Here is a 21,138-nt window from a genome sequence, read left to right on the forward strand (position 1 = left end):
CTGTTTAACACAGCTACGGTACCCCCCAAAATGACTTTGATTAATATCAGAGGGTTATGTAATCTGTATGTTTGTCACATGTAGTGCACTTTTTACCCCTCCATTCAGGAGTGGTAGTGTTTTTCTTCAATGTGTTACACAGAAGATGAATAATTACAGAATTCCTTCCGTCAACTTCAGTTTTCTGACACATGTGCTTTATGAGGTCTTGGCACTTTGGGCCCAGGTGGAGGCTGTTTTTGTACTGATTGCCGATTTGTATGTTGTTGTTGTAGAATAGAAAAATGTGTGTGAGGAACAAGTTTTGGATTGGTCTGTGGACATCCAGGCAGCAGCATTGTGTTACAATGTGTGATTGGTAGATACACATTCTTAAATAATGCTGAGAAGAGGAGACTAGTTGACAAACAAATATTGTTGACGCTTATGTCTCGGAGATAATATGAATTAATGGACGCAGTAAATTCCTTAATAGTGCAGGGGACTCTGGGTAAGAATATAGTTTCCCAGCAACGATGCTCGTCATTAGGGGGAACCAAATGAATTGAGTGGTCTGTAGGGCTGGGACGGGTAACTCGGGTACCCGGGTAGGGTGGGTACTGAGTAGGACCCGGGTACCCACAGGACTACCCGGACCCATGGTTAGTCACGTGATATATTGTTTAATGACAAAAATTATCTTAAACTCTGTAGTTACACTATATCTGACAATGCACCCATTCCTTCTGACTTTTATATGTTTGAATAAAGATAAAACTTTATGCAGTAAACTTCAGTGTATTTATGACCAGATTGTTTTACACGTGTATCTGAATACATTTGGCCAGGGCTACGGTCATACCTTTCCAAATCGGTCAGTTTTCTATCTCTAGATATCTACAGCGGGTACCCGGGTAGGGTCGGGTTTTAGGGAGGTGGGTACCCGGGTAGTAAATTTGGTCTCGTCCCAGCCCTAGTGGTCTGACTTGTTAACTTGTTGATTATTTGGTTGGTTTATCATATCCCAATTGTATCGATCAATGCTCATCATGTCAATCACTGGATTGTCTGGTCCAGATTTGATTATGTACTGACCCCGTCATATAGCTGGAATGTTGTTGAGGAAGATGTTAAACAACAAACAACAACCATACCATCATGTAATGACAACCCTTGTCATGTTGCAGGTCCATGCATAACTATCTTCGGATCACGCGGATCTTGAAGTCACTGGGAGAACTTGGCTATGAACATCTGAAAGCTCCATTTGTGCGTTTCATCCTGAAGGAAGCCATGGAACAGAAGACCCTGGAAAATACACTTGATAGTTGCTACAACTACTGGATAGAGACCATCAAAGACGACAAGACCAGAGAGGAACTTCGAGACTTTGCAGATAATGTCATTTGTTCTGATTCATAAAGACTGTTTCTTGTCATGTTTTTATAGTTTTTAGAGGGTTTTCCCTGATTAATTCATCATTGATAAAGTAGTGTCAGGAAATGGAAGCTGAAGTTTCTCTTATGTTTGAACAGTACCGTATTCGACGTAATAAGCACCCAAGGCGCTCTCAAAATTAGGAATAGGGGGCTCTTATTAGAATATAATTTTGGTGAAAAAAACAGAGTTGAAAGATAAATTTCGTGGTTTATGCTGACAGCCTGAAATGTTTATATACGACAGATATATTTTTCCAGAATTAAATTGCCCATAAGTTAGGTTGCATATAACACACGAGTGTGTATTACACACAAATAAATAAGTCTTGTGTACATTGATCAGTTGGAAGGGGTGCTAATTGGGATTGTTCACTTGCCAATATATTAATAAATATCGCTGTGGGCGCTTATTGGAGCGGGGCGCTTATTACGTCGAATACGGTACTCCAAAGAACATTCGATACATCCAGAATCATTTCGGGGTTATTAGTTGAAAGGTTGATAAGATTCAAGAACCATGAACTTGCTCATGTAATAAGCAATAATAAGATTTTTTAAATGGTATTAAATTAAATCAGATCATTTTGTACACATTAAAAAAAAATGTTTGTTTGCCATATCCAACTTGCTGTGTAAATTGTTTGTCATGGGTTGGCTTTATTTTAAGTATTGGGAAGACATAATTTTGAACTTTCATTATCAAAACTTGTCAATGAATTCTAGATTTCCTGTTGGTGTTCTACTGTGAAATATCAACAACAAATAAACCTAATTTTATGAATATTTGCAAAGAAATTTATTCAGAATGTTTTTGATTCTGAAGTATCAGTTGGCAAACATTCATTTTGTTCTACTCCAGCAGTAACGTTCTGTCCATTATAATGTTCTATAGTTCTCTGTTAGAATATTGGGATATTAGCATGAGTCCTGCTTCACGAATACCCTGTTCTCACATATCAAAAGTTGTGCATTTCAAACTGTATGTGGATTGTCCGACTTTCACTAATTATTTGTCAGCTTTACAATTGTGATTATCACTGATTTTTCATTTCTATGTTGATTTTAGTGTGTGTTTCATATTTACCTTTCCTGTTTAGCACCTGCTTTGAATTAATAAGTTTGGAGTCTTGGTGCAGGTAACTGACAGTAATTTTGAGTACATTCAAACCTCGTTATGTCAAACTTGGATGTGTTGACATCATGGTTGTCCATGCACCCATTTGAGAGACCCTAATGTCCAAGTTTAGCATAGTCCCCCACCCCCGATGTCTCGAACTCTTGGTAACTCGAACATTTTTCCAGGTCCCCTCAAGTTCGACACAAGGTTTGACTATATATACACTATTTCCCCTGATCAGCATAGCTTTCTGATTTAGACAATTTGAAGATCAGTTTATTACATTCAGTTGGAGATAAACCTGGTGTGTTTTGAAATTTGAAACCCTCTCACCATACTCACTATAGAATCAATAGCTCTTATTTTTAATTTGGAAGCGAGCGCTTTAGCCTGTCATCAAATCAATATGACTATAAATACCCTTCAGTGTCACTACTGGATGCTACATCTATATACGGAAACCGTCCATATTTAAGTAATTTCAGTGGGTCTCATGGATATATTGGCATTTCATTCTTCTGGTGGGACCCATAGGCCTCGTACAGTATATATCTGTGATAAGTCTAAGCTTTGAGTAACGACCAACTATTTCATTTCCTTGAGGGCTACCAGAGATTTTCATATTATTATTTTGTCCCTGTGGGGTTTCAGGATTAGAATTGTTCCCACGACCTATCCTAGTCGTAAGAGGCGACAATGAATCGAGTGGTCAGGCTTCGTCACTTGGTTGAATGTGTGTTGTAATACCCTGATGGCGTGGATTGCTGCTCACAGTATCAATCACTGGATTAAATGGTCCAGACTCAATTATTTATAAGCTGCTGTGAAAGAGATGGAATAATGCTCCGTGCAGCGTTAAAGAACACACACACACACACACACACACACACACACACACACACACACATTTGGCTCTGGGTATATCACAGACATGTTGCTGGAATATTGCTGAATGCCGCATTTAACAACAAACAAACATCATCCTACAGAATAGATCTTATTTCAGATACTGGCATTGAGCAGGGCCTTTGTTGTTGTTTTGTGTGTTCATTACAAGTGCCGTGAATGGTTTCCAGAGTTGCGTCCCCTGGGCGCGCCAGAAACCTATGATTGTGGGTTCAATTCCAAGTCCGCCCCGATTATATTTCTACGTTTGTCAGCACCATCCCTGTGCTCGTGGGTTTCACCAAGGTGGTAAACATCTTCCTCCCACATTAAGCTGACACGCCGCTATATAACTGGAATACTGTAAAAAGCCAAACCCAACTCACTCACTCCTAATCAAACAGAGATGCTCTAACTTGGCAACCCTTGGATGCTGTAAAGGGGGCACACTAAGGGTTGAGAAATCTCTTAATTGGCCCCAAAAGGGATGAGAAATATGTTATAAGGGGGGGGGACAAGGCTTAGCAAATTTTATTCAAGTCAAGTTCAGTCTCTATTTGTGTGTATGATAACCCCAATGTTATGCTTTAGTCACCTAGCACGACATTGTACTAGACCATTATTAAAGTCGAGAAATATCTTTAGGACATTTTCTATGACAATCACTCAATGTTCCAGAAAACGCAAAAGTCCGAGACCCGGGATTGACCCAAGGAATAAGAAAAACATTGCATAATGTACCTACTTGTTAACAGTGTCTTTCAGAAACAACCTTTCACGGAACAGAAAGTATTCTGTGATCTGGATCCATCGTTTTTAGGGGTCAAACACAAAGGCAGAAGCATGTAGTTTGTTGACTGAGAGAGGACGTTTAAATTTTGGACCCTTTCCTTTTAAAAATGCCGGATCCACCCTTGAAACATATTTACCAAGAGAAATTACCATATTTGTTGGACTATATATCTTGTCCTTTAATATTACCAACTTGTAATTTATATTAATATCCTTAAATTAAGATAATCAGTTTTATTTTTGACAACATATTTAATGTATCAATATATTTGTGACTATTAAATGAGTAATCAACTAAGTACTGTTATGCCCCAACAGTGGTGTGTGTTCATGAAGAAAGGGGGGGATAACTGCATTGATTAGAAATATTCTGTGTGAGACAGCTCCACATGATCAATCCGATGTGCGGGGGCACGGGTGGCCCAGTCGTCTAAGGTGCTGCAATTTGCTGTGCAGAGTTGCGTCCCTTGGGCACGCCAGAAACCTATGATTGTGGGTTCGAATCCCGGTTCGCCCTTATCATGTTTCTAGGTTTGTCAGCACCATACCCGTGCTCATGGGTTTCACCGAAGTGGTAAACATCTGAGACCTGCATCACTTCGGGCTTTCCTCCCACATTGAGCTGACACGCCGTGCAATAACTGAAATACTGTTAAAAGCGGCGTTAAACCCAACTCACTCACTCACCAATCCAATGTAATGAGACACTATGGTCAAACTAGCCTTCTCTTCTGCAGTAATGGCAGGCAGTATGGTACCCCAGTGGTTAATGCATTCACCGCTGAATATGGTTAAGTGAGGCGTTAAACAAACAAATCTTGTTTTGGATCTATGTGTTGTTGATTCATTCATTTTAGGTAGCGTAAACAAGCTGTATCATTAATCACTATAATAATAATAATAATAATAAAAATAATAATTAAAGCTGCAAGCAGCAATGGTGGGCTTCAAGTAACACTGCGCATAAAGGTCCATGTTCGAATCCTCAAAGGGTTTCCTTGTACCAAATCTGTCTAATGTAGGCACCACTTGCAGGGCATCGCCACTACAAAATTGTTGTATGCCGGGGTGTCTAAGTACCCATTTCTGACATCGAACATGTTCGAATCCACAAAAGGTTTGCTTGTACCAACTCTGGGAAAAGATAGTCACCGGATATCGCCGCTACGAAATTGGCGTGTTCCAAGGGTGTCCCAAATATTGATCATATATTACCACCAAGTGGTGTTACTTTTAGCATGCAACCAAGAACAAACAATAGGATGCATATGGCACACTAACTTCATGATACTTGCAATAGTTTCTGTCAACAACTTTACAAGCTATGACCTTTAAAGTAAAATGTCAGTGAAAAAAATCATCAAAATCAAAATCCAATAGGGCCGTCAGTAAGAAAGATATCCAAAAACGGTTTGATGTGTTGTGTGTGGAGACAATTCTCAGAAAGTTTAAAATCATTTCATGCAGTGTACTCTTGAGGTGTTTTCGTTCGAAGACATGTACCCAAAACATTGAATCCAATATTGCTGCCAAACCACCTAACCAATGACCAAAGTTAAAGAACCACCGAAAGCAGCAGACACAAAGTTTTAAAGTAATCTGACTTGCGGTTGCGGAGCAATAGGGCAAAAGGTATATTCAAAACTTTAATTTTCCGCCCTTTGTCGTTTGGCCTACGGCCTTGGGATTTTTTTCATATCTAGAACTCAACTGTCTCCATACACATACAAAATTTGAACGGAATCGAGCCAGTGGTTACTTTGCTAGCTCTGGTACAAAAATCGGCAGAAATAATAATAATAAATAAATCAGCCGATTACAATAGGGCTTCCAGCTTTTCAGCTTGGAGCCCTAATGATAATAATGGAATTTCTATTGTGCCATATCAACCCAGGTGCATGCTCATAGCGCTACATAAAACATGACCGCAAAGTTAAAGAGTAAGAGCAAATGTAGAAGTTTCTGACATCTGAAGAGGTGGGTTTTCAGCCCAGGTTGAATTCCCACTTGGGTACAGCATGTGAAGTGCATCATGATAGTGCAGAAATGGCGTAAAACCACACTCACTCACTCACTCACTCACTCACTCACTCTTTGTCTTCATTTCAAAACTCATCGGGCAGGCAGGCAGGCAGGCAGGCAAGCTGACAGATGTCAAGTGTTATGTGCTCCCCAGCAGAATTGCTTCTGTAGTATCCTGTTCTTACAGTTTCTTGTGTGCACAACAAGGTTAAACACAACGTAAGACATCCGGACATACGAAGAGAAACATCTCTTTATACAAGCGTATTTTCTTGACGATCAACAGTTTTGTTTTATTTTGGAGCAGTTTCATAGATTTAACATGTCCAAACTCTGAATGTTAAATGCTTGTCTACAGTGCCTGCAGTTGACCATGCACTTGCATGAGTGGTGATCAGGCAGCATGTTGGGCTGGATGTAGATTGTCATCTCAGTGCATTGCCTTCAGCAGCAGTGATCTCACATCAAGCTGACATGATGTAACTGAAATACTGCTCAAAGTGACATTAAACCTCGCTCACTCACCTGCCCGCTCGCCCACCCACTCATCCACCCACTCATCCACCCACTCACAAGCAGCTGGGCCACACAATCACTCACTCACTCACTCACCAGCAGCTGCATCAAAGGTATCATTGCTCTGGTAGTTATTATTGCACCATCATGAAGGTTTTCTGAAAAGAGATAACAAATATGTTTCATGTAACAGTACTTGTGTCTCAAGTGCCTAACAGTTGCTTATGAAGGATATATATATGAAGGAAAGAATTAACAGAATTAAGGAATTGATATCATGCTATCTATGTAAGAGTGTATATATAAAGTCTATGAAGAGGCTGGATAGTGTCTATAATGGCTGTAAATGTTTTGTGTCTCCTTGTCAGTTGAAAATGTAAAAAACAAAGTGAAAATTCTCTGTGCAGAGTATCTTCCCTTAGACATGTCAGAATCCTATGATCATGGGTTTGAATCCCAGAATCGTCCCAAATATTATTCATGTTATCTCAACACCAGCACTACAGTCTTCCTCCCATGTTAAGCTGAAGCGTCAAGAAGTAACTGAAAAACATGTTCACAGCAGCGTTAAACCCTAACACATACACTCACCTTGTGCACTATTTCTTTCTAAAGCACGACACGTCTCCTCTAGTGCTGTACTAGTTCACCAAGATCCAGTCATTACTTTGACTAATGATACTTGCATCATTTGAGGAGGGCGTGCATCGATGGGAAAAGTTGCATGTATACATATAGAGCACCTGTTATTATTATCAAACAGTATGAAAAGTACTTGTTATATTAATATACTGTTTTCTGATGGTATGTGAGTGAGTGGCCAGCATTGTAAATTGTCAATTGTCATTGCAGTGGATGGTGTAATAGTACTTCTTTGTATGCCAGTGTCAGAGTGTTTTTCGCTACCATAGCTACAGCCCCAGTTCTAGACTAACATCTAGTCTCTGAAATGAACATATTTTGCAGAAAAAAAGAGAGTTATATTATAGTTATGAAATATAATAAAAAAGAGACTTTCTTCATTTTCAGATACTGCAGTAATCTAGACTTGCCAAACATTATAGACTTGCATGGGCTGTATTGGATGTATTTGTTTCAGGGTCTGTGTGACAGACTACCCCAGCTCCATTTCTAACTTATATCTGATTGGAGCACCAGAAAAACAGTTCCTTCAGTGGGAATGAAAGACATTCCTAAGTGTCAGTGATAGTAATAGTGATAATGAAGAGTGATTTAGTCCCTCCCTGTACCAGTAGCTTACACGTATGGATTTATTTTGATTTAAAAAGAAAAGAATCTAAACTTGATTATTTATTAAATTCAAACTGTTTATGAACATAATGTGATTCTGCTTGTCTTTGTTGTTTCTGCTTTATACATATATAAGCTGTATATGAGTTTACGTCTGTTTTTGAAAATGTTAGTTATACCAACTTTACTTGAAACTGTGAATGTCCTGATTTAATTTACATTAATAAGAATAAACTTTGTCTTCATTTTTTAGGCCCAACCATATGGAAGTGTACCTTAATGTCAATGTTCCGTGATATCAAGTGTGCATGGACTTGAATAGGTGTCCTACGTCCTACCTGTGATGTAGGAAGAGGCGAACGTCGATATGAAACTTGATGACTTTCTTGATTTGTTAGAGGGTACAGTGTGTTGAAGCCTATTCTTGATGTCTGCCATGATGTGGCTAGAATACTGGTAAAAGCGGTATAATACCCAGCTCACTCACTCACCTGTTCTCAGAGATAATCAAAGTGCAACACTTTTATGGTCGTATTTATTATAAGTTTTGTGTCCATTGTGTCATTTGTTAGTCACTTGGTATCTTGTGTTATTTCAGTATTGTGTTTTTTTCTGGGTTGTTTCCTAATTGTCTAACAATTTTCACCATTTTCAGGGTAGAAGGGATCCCGAGTTCCTAGTTGCGAGAACGACTAACGACGATGGTGGTTACGATATCACCTAGCCGATTGTGTGTCGTGGTGCCACAACAGTGTGAGCCAGATGCTGGCCTTGCCCAGATTCAGTTACTCACAGGCCTTCGTATAGTTGTTGTATTGTCGATTGCGGCAAAAAACAACATTCATTCCCCCATTAGTTGATCTTCACTGATATATTACATCTTGGCAAATCTACTTGAGAAGGGTGTAAGTTCTTCAGAACCATGATTGTCATCTCGCCGGTAATTGTTGCAAGTAGGCTGATGCAGCAATATTTACTCACTTGATTCGCAATTGTCTCACATGGTGCCTTCAGATTCTTCATTTGATCCTGCAAATTTCTGCCATTTCAAGAGCCCTGATAATGCTCTGCATTATTCATAGGAGGATGCACATATCAGGCTCTGTCTTTGGAACACCAATAACCAATTGACTAAACTTTCTTGTTTAATAGTTAATATAGAATATAAATAAGACATACTTTGTACAATCAGCTGTATACTTGTCTTTTGTCACACTCTGTAAATATTTGTTTTGAATGAAATAAATAGCCAAACAACAATGTACATATGATATTTATTAGCATAATTCCAAATAAAGTTTCACATCAAACAGTCTTATTGTGTTTTGTGTGCCTTATCAAGTTTCAATGATGCAAGTCATATCAATGACAAACCATCTTCCCAAGGTAAAGCAACTAGGCTGGAATTTCCATGCTTGATGGTAGTGCCACCAGTGGCTATTACAAGTTATGTCCCTTCTGTGTCCCTCCTGTTGACCCGCCTGATTCCACCTCTCATATCACTTTTATTGGCTTCAAAACAAAATGGCGGCGCCCAGTCAATACGATATGATCGATAATCTAGATCTATATAGTGATAAGATGGGTCTTACCCAACGATGTGGCTTAAATCACGTGAACACCTTAACTAAAAACATGTAAAGATTTGCAAAATGTCTGTCGAGTCCCAGTTTGACAGTTCACATGCTTGGACTTATATAGTTAACTGACTTGCCTCGGGAAGTTGACAACAAACTGTCTGTTCATACATACTGACATTGAATGTAACCAAACTTGAACTGAGCCCAGATCAGATCAGATCAGATGTGCCCTGTCTTCAACTGGACTCTATCTTAACTTTTGAGTGATATTCATTTTGCACTGGGACAAAACCTGAGAATGGTTTGCACAGTCTTCAGGTCAGCTCTCCTCTGTAAAGATAAAATGTGAAGCTTTAATTAACCTGACGTAATATTATGTGATCTCTTCAGGTTTTTACAGTTCATAGCTCACGTTTGACCAAGGCCGTGACCCCCTTGACAGGTACTCGGCCAATTCCTGAAGTTAGTCTATGGACCTGAGACCCTATCCTCTGTGCTGCGTCCAAACCACAAGAACCAAGGTCCTTGAAGGTTGTTGGATGAGTAGCCTTCACCATCTTCCTGAAGCAAGGGAGTTAACTGACTATAAAAGTCCAGTTTCCACCCTTGCCGAACTAGGCTGGTATTATGGAGTTACATTTTGGCTGGGCTAACGAGTCTATGCATAGTCCAATCAAAATCGCGCACCGAAATCGAAATCCGGTTCGTAAAGTGTCATGCAGATTTCGGTCGACTGCAGGATTTGCAAAGCATGTGCACTGCTAACTCGTGGTCAACAGATGTTTTCTATATCTTTTCATGTTTTTAATCAAGGTGCTCACGTGATTTGATGCACTTCGCGATGTAAGACTTGTTTGATCACAATATAGATCTTGATTATCAATCAGATCGTCTTGACTGGGCGCCACCGTTTTGTTTGAAGCAAATGCAAGTGATACGAGAGGTTGAATCTGATTGGTCAATAGGAGAGGCATAGAAAGGACATTACTCGTAATAGCCACTGGTGGTGCTACGATCGAGCCCAGGAATTCCAGCCTAGTTCGGCAAGGGTGGAAACTGGACTTTTAAAGTCAGTTAACTCTCTTGCCTCGGGAAGATGAGCCTTCACCAACACAACTGTTGTGTAACCCTGGAACGCCACTTGGTGGGATCAGCATTAAATCCTGATAACTGGGATTTACTGTGTCATTTATCATGTTCAGAATTGTGCTTGTTTTTGAGAATTCTGGTCTGTCCATTTTATGGAGCTACAATCCAACAAACATGGTGATAAACCTCACTCACTGACCACCACGGGGGCCCCCTTAATGCTTCACAAAGCCCAACACATTTATTAGCAATACCACTGAAAAGGGGTGGTCAAGTCCATCTTCACTAAAGTCCTATCAATGGATCAGCAACATTGTTGAGATACCTGTGATAATCTACTACAGGAATGGCTTTATGTGTTATCGTAGGTTGGCTATGCGTTATCAGGAACATGCATAAACTACACCAGTGGAGGCTACTGTGATCCTCGTGTGACCAGAGCTAGCACCAGTGATTTATAGAAGAGGTACTGGATTAGCATGCTGTCAGAATAAGTTGCTGACTCATCAGATTCTTCAATTACATGTTCCTTAGCCAGATGTTAATCTGGACAGTTCCTTTAATCTGAAACCCTAAACTCGATGGTCATACAGCTCTGAGACTGCCATTACACTTAGATGTCCATCAATAGACCCAGCTGGAAATATAAATTGTCAATGCAAGAGAATAAACAGCCTAGATTTTCTGTCGAAACAGATAAGGCTGGTATTACACAAAGATGGCTAACACTAGGCCCATCTGCAAGACTCGTATTACACAAAGATGGCTAACACTAGGCCCAGCTGTAAGACTGGTATCACACAAAGATGGCTGATACTTGCCCTAGCTGTAAGACTGGTATTACACAAAGATGGCTAACACTAGTCCCAGCTGTAAGACTGGTATTACACAAAGATGGCTAACACTTGGCCCATCTGTAAGACTGGTAAAACACAAAGATGGCTGACACTTGACCCAGCTCTAAGACTGGTATTACACAAAGATGGCTAACACTAGGCCCAGCTGTAAGACTGGTATTACACAAAGATGGCTAACACTTGGCCCAGCTGTAAGACTGGTATTACACAAAGATGGCTAACACTAGGCCCAGCTGTAAGACTGGTATTACACAAAGATGGCTGACACTTGGCCCAGCTGTAAGACTGGCATTACACAAAGATGGCTAACGCTTGGCACATCTGTAAGCCTGGTATTACACAAAGATGGATGACACTTGGCCCATCTGTAAAACTGGTATTAAACAAAGATGGCTGACACTTGGCACAGCTGTAAGACTGGTATTACACAAAGATGGCTGACACTAGACCCAGCTCTAAGACTGGTATTACACAAAGATGGCTGACACTTGGCCCAGCTGTAAGACTGGTATTACACAAAGATGGGTAACACTAGGCCCAGCTGTAAGACTGGTATTACACAAAGATGGCTAACACTAGACCCAGCTGTAAGACTGGTATTACACAAAGATGGCTAACACTAGGCCCAGCTGTAAGACTGGTATTACACAAAGATGGCTAACACTAGACCCAGCTGTAAGACTGGTATCACACAAAAATGGCTAACACAAGGCCCAGCTGTAAGACTGGTAAAACAAAAAGATGGCTAACACTAGGCCCAGCTGTAAGACTGGTATTACACAAAGATGGCTAACACTAGTCCCAGCTGTAAGACTGGTAAAACAAAAAGATGGCTAACACTAGACCCAGCTGTAAGACTGGTATTACACAAAAATGGCTAACACTAGGCCCAGCTGTAAGACTGGTATTACACAAAGATGGCTAACACTAGATCCAGCTGTAAGACTGGTATCACACAAAAATGGCTAACACAAGGCCCAGCTGTAAGACTGGTAAAACAAAAAGATGGCTTACACTAGACCCAGCTGTAAGACTGGTATTACACAAAGATGGCTAACACTAGACCCAGCTGTAAGACTGGTATCACACAAAATTGCTAACACAAGGCCCAGCTGTAAGACTGGTAAAACAAAAAGATGGCTGACACTTGGCCCAGCTGTAAGACTGGTATTACACAAAGATGGCTGACACTAGTCCCAGCTGTAAGACTGGTAAAACACAAAGATGGCTAACACTTGGCCCAGCTGTAAGACTGGTATTACACAAAGATGGCTAACGCTTGGCCCAGCTGTAAGACTGATAAAACACAAAGATGGCTAACACTTGGCCCAGCTGTAAGACTGGTATTACACAAAGATGGCTAACACTTGGCCCAGCTGTAAGACTGGTAAAACACAAATATGGCTAACACTTGGCCCAGCTATAAGACTGGTAAAACACAAAGATGTCGTACATTGACCTCAGCTGTATTAATCTAAAATGTTTTCCACTACACAGGCAACTGATATGGTTTAGTCCATGTGATATCGTTCTAGTCCTATGTTCAATGTAAACTTATTATAACATTTTACTTCGGTCAAACGTAAGATGATATTCTAGGCCAAGCTGTGAAGGGGGTTACCCTCCACTCACGTTAAATAAATCATGTTTCTGTTTGTCAGATTTTTTTGTAATCTCTGTTGATTGTTCACACCAAGTCCTGTCGAAGAACAGGCGTTTATGGTCATTTCGTAAAGAAAGCATGTCACGTGACTTGAATTTACAAAACAGCGTGACGTGTGACGACGTTTGAGTAAATTAAACCTGTCTTGACAGTCGCATATGTCAAGAAATAAATTGTGTCACAAATTAAGTGTTGAATGTTTTGAAATAACAGTCCTGTTGATATTCTTTGGGGCCCTTTTTGACCTTCCTTTATGAAGGTATTTAATAGATGGTTCACACGTGGTCGTGTTTGTACGGCCATTGAGTCCACGCAGTTATTGATAAGAATGACGTCGTTATGAAGTTGTGTGTTTCGTGGTGGTAAATAAATCACCGCGTTGAACATACATGGCACACAGGTGTCAGTAAACAAAATGTTTACGAATATTCTTGTGAAAGACGGCTCATGACATTAAAGACCCTTGACATATTGTGGGTAAATTTGTATAAATTTGTGAGGTGCTTAGTGGACTACAGTAGAGAATTGTCACTCCCTTTGCATTGCAGCATGATACTTTGTGCATAGTCATGTCCTGTACTTGTGTCTGTCTGTCTGTCCGGTGTGTCCTGTAACATTGATGTGTCTTGTGTCTGTCTGTCTGTCTGTCTGTCCAGTGTGTCACGTTACATTAATGTGTTTTGTGTCTGTCTGTCCGGTGTCCGGTGTGTCACGTAACATTGATGTGTCTTGTGTCTGTCTGTCTGTCTGTCCGGTGTGTCACGTTACATTGATGTGTTTTGTGTCTGTCTGTCTGTCCGGTGTCCGGTGTGTCACGTAACATTGATGTGCCTTGTGTCTGTCTGTCTGTCTGTCCGGTGTGTCACGCAACATTGATGTGTCTTGTGTCTGACTGTCTGTCCGGTCTGTCACGTTACATTAATGTGTTTTGTGTCTGTCTGTCTGTTCAGCGTGTCACGTAGCATTGGTGTGTCCTATACTTGTGTCTGTCTGTCCGGTTTGTCCTGTAACATTGATGTGTCTTGTGTCTGTCTGTCTGTCCGGTGTGTCACGTTACATTAATGTGTTTTGTGTCTGTCTGTCTGTTCAGCGTGTCACGTAGCGTTGGTGTGTCCTATACTTGTGTCTGTCTGTCCGGTTTGTCCTGTAACATTGATGTGTCTTGTGTCTGTCTGTCTGTCTGTCTATCACATTTTTTGTAAAGGGAATTGGATGGTCAGTCTTTTGGGATTCGCTGATTGTGTTTCATCGTACCCCAATATCGTGGGCCGTCGCTCGATCGTCTCAGACTCGAATATGTACACCCTTAAGAGCCTCATATTCCTGATAGCGGCGTCAAACAAAATGCACTCAGTATGGTAGAGCAAGAGGTAGCATCTGGTTGTTTGGTGTTTCATTTTTGTTGGTACAACTGAAATATTGTTCAAAGCGGCGTTTAACACAAGTCACTCGCAGCTAATTTGCAGATGTGGATGTGTGAACGATTAGAAATATTTGTATATGTGTGTGTGTGTGTGTGTGTGTGTGTGTGTGTGTGTGTGTCATTTTATTGAGGGTGTTGGTATCGTTTTCCAGGCGCCAGGTTCAAACATTAGGACGGCATGCATGGGTCACTCACTACACATGATACCAATATCGGGATTCGAACACGGGAATTCCCCTTGACAGACACCTGCACCAGCAGGCTTCTCCCTATAATCTTTGATTACGTGCAACTATTCTTGCAGGCCAGGCTTAAAATGTTTTAACTAAGGCTTTATATTCCTCAGGTAGATTGACGCTGCCTGCCTAAACCCCTTGGCGCAAACGCTACTCCAGAGAGAATCCTATTTCGACCGTGTTTATTGCCAGTGCGATTTACAGATTTAACAAGAATGAGAAGCACGTCCAAAGTTTATCTTCAAAAACATTTTTCGATTGACTAATAACGCCAAGGGTCATTAAAACACAAGCTTAGACGACGTTTTAAAAAGACTCCGATCCAGGGGTTAGATATCTTGACCTCTGGATTTGATCATAAGTCATTTACATCGATATAAAGTAGGGCAAAGCAGCCCAGGTGCGCGCAGAACGTTGTTTCCTAGCAACGGATGACGTCATAGGCATGACGCCAACATTTGCACGTGGAGTGGATTTTCCCGCAGTGCGGTGGCCTGTTGGTTCAAAATGAGATTTACAGAGGATTTGAAAGAAAGGAAACCGACTTAAAAACACCCCGGATAATTACAAGACAACCCCCGGGGTGCCAGAAACAATATCTACACTTAATGCAGTCGCCAGGTCGTATAAATAGCTTGAAGGCGTGATACGAAAGCGGAGACCGTAGGACATATAGGCCTATATATTGATACTGTTTGATTTTAACAGTTAAAATATGTAGTTTATTTGTAAGACCAGTAGTCCCTGGTCACGTGGAATTTTATGGCCTTGTATATCGTGGTTTAGAGATTAAAAGAAGGATTTAAAAAAATAATAAAAAATGAATGTTTTTTCACTGATATCAAGTTTCTTGTTCTAAATGTTCACATAAAACACTTATCAAAGTACTAAAGTAACTAAACACTTTTCTGGACGTTTATTTTACAATATAGATCTAGTACGATAAGGCGATCGCTAAAAGTTAAGTTTCATTCTTTTCTTTTTTTTTTCCTCGTGGCTTTTTTCATTCTTTTGTTCTATCACTCCTTCTATATTCGATGAAAACAATCATTTTCATTAATTAATTAATTAGATGTGTGGAACAGGAACTTGAATGCTCTATTTTGGCATAAGTAGAGGCAGACGTATTTTTGAGCCACCGAATTCATTTTTTATCCCTATTTCTTAACAGTAGAAGCCCCAGTCAAACTGAACAGCAACATTGTAACATGACTGAACATTGTCTCTTTTTCTCATAATTAAAATTAACAAAATATCCAAATCTTTAAATGTTATGTTACAGTTACAACACACCAAGACGAGTTGTTTGGGCAGTAAGAGCACGGTTTGGCTTGGCATTTGATTGACAGACAAGAGGATCACCTCGGGGCGCGAGTTTGTGTAAAATCTAGTGACGTATAATATGACGTTAAATATGACGTCACATGCTTTCTGCCTTCGAACCATTTTTAACTTTTAATCTAATTGTTAAATCAAGTGTAAACTTTGGAATTTTCAAAGGCACATTAGAAATTTATGCGTTCTGTGTCCAGTTGTTTTTATGTTTGACAATTACATTGTAATCTTTTAATAAAGTTATAAACATTTTTATTGTTTTTTTGTTGTTTATTTACGTTATTACTCTTGAACACTGTGTACAACACTAAAGAAACATTGTTGTAAGTTTGAAATTTCTCAAGCTAGTAGGCGGGGCTTGCTGATCTTGGCATCAGCCAATGGTAATAATCTTTAACAAACCGTGCTCTTACTACCATTATACACAGCACGGGTAAGATCAAAGGTACCGCTCGCAACCCGTGCTACAACTTACCGATATATATGAAACTATGTTTTCATATTATTCAACCAGTTTCGGGAATCGTGGAAAATACAAAGGGTGTCCCTGTCATACGGAAGCCTTTGAGGGCCATTTGCTTTTTCGATACTAAGTTGAAATTTCAAGATACTAAGTTGAAATTTCAAGATAGAAAAGTTGAAATTTGAAGATACTATCTTGAAATTTCAAGATACTAAGTTGAAATTTGAAGAAACTATCTTGAAATTTCAAGATACTAAGTTGATATTTCAAGATTATTCACTTCAAACGTATTTTTACATCTTAGGATGTTAAAAACTTATTATCTTGAAATTTCAACTTAGTATCTTAACATTTCAAGAAAGTATCTTGAAATTTCAACTTCTCTATCTTGAAATTTCAATATAGTATCTTGAAATTTCAACTTAGTATCTTGAAATTTCAAGATAGTATCGAAAAAAAATATTAAATAAAATGGCCCTAAAAGGCTTCCGTACTGTCAGGCGTTGAGTACTATGGTTATTTCTGACTGGAGCAGGGGCCGAACTCAAGTGGAAACAACCCACGGAAACCTTGATACTATTTTCTGTGACCGAATTATGTAGTTTATCACTGTATCAGGTCCTGTGAGGGAAGCTATAATGCCCACTTTCTCAGGCCTGGTGCTACATAGTTTATAATAGGAGACGGAAATTGTGATTATAATTAGTTACAAGTGACCGCTAGGCCATAATAAATTATTTGTGTGTGTGTGTGTGTCTGTGTGATCTTTCTTTACTTGATGGGGCGGTTGGGTAGCCCAGCAGGTATTTACGCGTTAGTTCGGGTTTGATTCCCCACATGGGTACAATGAAACCCAGTTCTAGTTTCCCACTCACTCACTCACTCACTTCAATTGGTGAAACACACCATACATAGTCCTACCTCACGCTCCGTGTCAATCATATCATGCGACAGTTAATGTTCTGATCAGTTTGTTTATTAAAAATACAATTTAAAATAATACCGCCTCAAATTTTAGTAAATGGATGCTAATAATTATTTTATTGTGGCCTTATGATCTATAATCGCCACCCTGTTGTATTGTGTGAATATCACGTTTAACCACAAAAAACATGTTTAGCTGAACTGGTTGTGTGAGTTGAGATGTTATTTGTCGTAAAAGTTGCGCCATCGTGCATAAACTGAGTCAGCGAGCCTGACCACTCGATCCCGTTAGTCGCGTCTTAACCCTTGATGGTGCCTGGACGTCAGTCAGCCTGCAAACCGCTCAGTGCCGCACTGTGCTGACGTCGCGGTTACAAAAACGTATAGTATCTAAAGTCACCAAATCCAAAAGATCTATGCACTGGCCAGCCATCGATAAAAGTGCTGGTATTATAAGCAGCACTTATTAACTTTTTTCACATTAATCGTTATATGGACGCACACGAATATGGCAAGCAAAGTCAAGTAAGCGCCCTTGTTTGAAATCTAAATTACCAATAATTCATATCATTGGCAAGTACATTTCCTAACAGTGATAGACATAGGATATTTATATTGAAGTACACATTCACTGAGAATTTTCCGTGAGTTATATTTACCGAGAAAAAATCCCGATGAAATTGTGCGTGTTTTTTATGTCAAAACAAAATTGACGGAAGTGGTCGTGATTAATTCATACGCAGACTGTTTCAAAGATTATGTCACAAAACGAATGACAGTTTGGAATGTATATCTTGAAGAAATCCCGGTTACGTCCATGTATGTTTCAATGACCGTGCTCTTTTATTAGTGATAAAAACAACTTCGGGGTAATTGACATCGTACATTTTCAAAGGACAAAATGTTAAGAGAACGCTAAACATCCCTAACAATACTCAAATTGACATCGCTCAATATCGGGCATCATTATTATTTCTTAATAATTAACAAGATTATACTAACGTAATACCACCCAAGAGTAAGTACATGTTGATTCAATCAAAATTGTTGAAACGTTTTCATGGGCAGCAAATCTATTCAACAAACCTATTTTCGATCACTCGCAACTCGGGCGCCATATGTCATTGTTTCACTATGGCCACCAGAAAACAAACATCCTCCTATCAGCTCGTATTTCGCACTTGGCTGCCTTACTAAGACCTTTGCTCAAAATATACTTGTATGGCCAGTCCATGAAATACCACTTTTTCTTTCATTTATTCATTTGATTTATAAATACGACTTTAGAAGTGTATTTACACCTAGCCAGGTATGTACATTTATCATATAATGGGTAGGTTTCTCGGCAGGATAAAGCCAACGGATAAAAACGATATCCGTTGGGGTCATGTGCGGATAGAGATGCAAATATCAAAGGTCAAGTAGGGACTACTTTCACTGTTTATAAACAAACATGGCGTCGCCCTCATCATTCGGGGATCGAGTCAGAATTAACCATCGGGAATCTGGATAAACAACAGGGAAAATTGCTATCATTATCAAAAGAACAGTCTAATATACTGAAAATCAGTCTCTAACTGTGACGTAGCTAAGGCATTTTATAAGTTTGGGCAACTTTGGAGATATAAATTTCGAAACAATTTTGCGAGGGCACGAGGCCTAGCCAAGCGGGATCAGTAGCCATATCTGTGCTTGTAGACCTCTGCGGCTTGAAACCTGCTCCACAAATTAAAATAGTTGGATTTGTCCGAAATATGTTTGAATTGTTACCTTGTTTCGTTTTGTCGCTGTGTGTACATCTAACTGCACTTCTTAACGTTATGACAGGACAGACTGACTGTCAACAACGTCTGGCCGTGGCCGTGACGTCTCATAGACTAGGGTTAGAGTAGCTTCCCTTTGACAAAGGGCAGTTACTCTAACGGACAGACAGATGGATTGCCGCGAAAGGCAATTAAAAACAATTGTTGTTTTGCGTATATGTTGCTTCGCCACTGTATAAGAAACATATTTCAGTTGGAACTATATTGGCTACTGTCACTGTCCGACTGACACATCACTTACCCTGTGACGTAATAAATATTAATGCGCGCATTCCAGAAAAACTCGCAATGTTTCGGTTATGTATGTGAGCGAGGGAAAGCGATTTTGAAGCACAGAATTAAAGAATGACATTATATGATAAAGCGGTTATCACGCTTGTGTGTTTGGGGATGGTAAATATCCTGTATTAGGAATAAACACTATGTATTTAGCTCGCCAAGGCTCGCTAAATACAATGTTTATTCCTAATGCAGGATATTTACCATCCCCAAACACACTCGCGTGATAACCTCTATGTACATTTAAGGACATACGTGATAGTTTATTTCCACTAGTTTCCCATTCCATCCCATTCTACTAAAGGAAAAGTTTGAAATAGATAATGATCGTAGGTCAATGAAAGTAATGGAATTATTTGTCATAAAAGGAAAAATATATTCTTGGTATTGAACTTCGAAAATTTTGCTCTTAGACACATATTTATTTTAAAAAATCTATTTCATACTTAGGATACAAAACAAAGTAGAATCTAATTACTACTATGTCAATGGTCGAAGTATTTGGTAATTTAGATAATGCAGAGTGAAAAAAGACATTAATATAACTATATAAAACATCAAAACGAAATCACATTTACACTGAAAACTTTTTGTCTTTCAGAAATTGATTATCTATATATTGTGAGTAGATCTAATTACTTTTACTGTTTATGTTATAAATTGAACCATTCGAGATTCCAATAGATGAAGCTAAAATATTAAAAATCTAGGTTGTTTAATATTGGATCCATTTTGACAGCTTTCTCACTGTACTCAACTAAATGCACATTATTTTTTGGAATATCAAGCCTTCAAACAGATATTAAAAGCACATGTCAACATAACAAAATTAGAAAGATGCGCCAAATATTCTAACACTGTTAGTCAATGATAAGCGGTCTCATTCACTCGTCGTTCGCCGTAGACATTTTCTAATCGTGATGTACTAGATATGCTTTCTAGTTCAGTCAAAGAGAATATTGTTATTTGGAAAATGAAACCACGTGTATCCATTATACTACCACAACATTAGATCAGCTGTTTCATGTGACGTCATCCACGTCACAACACGCGAGGTCAAATCACGCGCACCTGTCCAGACGACAAATTCACAGCGGCGGGAAATCGCCGACCGTCTATTAGCCTATTTGAATAAAATTGCAGATTGTAACGAAATAAAATTAATTTTACTCATTGCTGACATTTCAGATGACATATCAAATAAGAGTTGAAGACTTGCAATAGATTATCATACGTTAATCGAGAGTACAGTGTACATAAATAATTTGTAAATCTAATATTAATTTTTTATCTAATATCCATGGCAGAATGTTTGAAAACGAGCTATAATATATTCCATTGTCTGAAGAGATAAGTAATGTGTATTTGATGATATATATGCATACACAATTGGTTATCAATTATCTTCTACAATCACAGCATGTACCATGTACATTAGACTCATGGAATATACTATTTCAGCAAA

General features: G+C 39.2%; 1 protein-coding gene across 3 annotated transcripts in view; it reads left to right on the forward strand.

Annotated features, from left to right (window-relative positions):
* The window catches only part of LOC124112914 (opioid growth factor receptor-like protein 1), a 39,831-nt gene extending 38,193 nt beyond the window's left edge, over positions 1-1,638 (forward strand). For all 3 annotated transcript variants that reach the window (XM_046473103.2, XM_046473104.2, XM_046473105.2), the window contains one exon: positions 1,167-1,638. In XM_046473103.2, the coding sequence (XP_046329059.2) occupies positions 1,167-1,401 (235 nt within the window). In that variant the 3' untranslated portion in view covers positions 1,402-1,638. The remainder of the gene's footprint in view (positions 1-1,166) is intronic.
* Positions 1,639-21,138: the final 19,500 nt, after the last annotated feature.

The sequence above is a fragment of the Haliotis rufescens genome, unplaced genomic scaffold, assembly GCF_023055435.1.
Source record: "Haliotis rufescens isolate VD_foot unplaced genomic scaffold, xgHalRufe1.0.p SCAF_6, whole genome shotgun sequence".
NCBI lineage: Eukaryota > Metazoa > Mollusca > Gastropoda > Lepetellida > Haliotidae > Haliotis > Haliotis rufescens.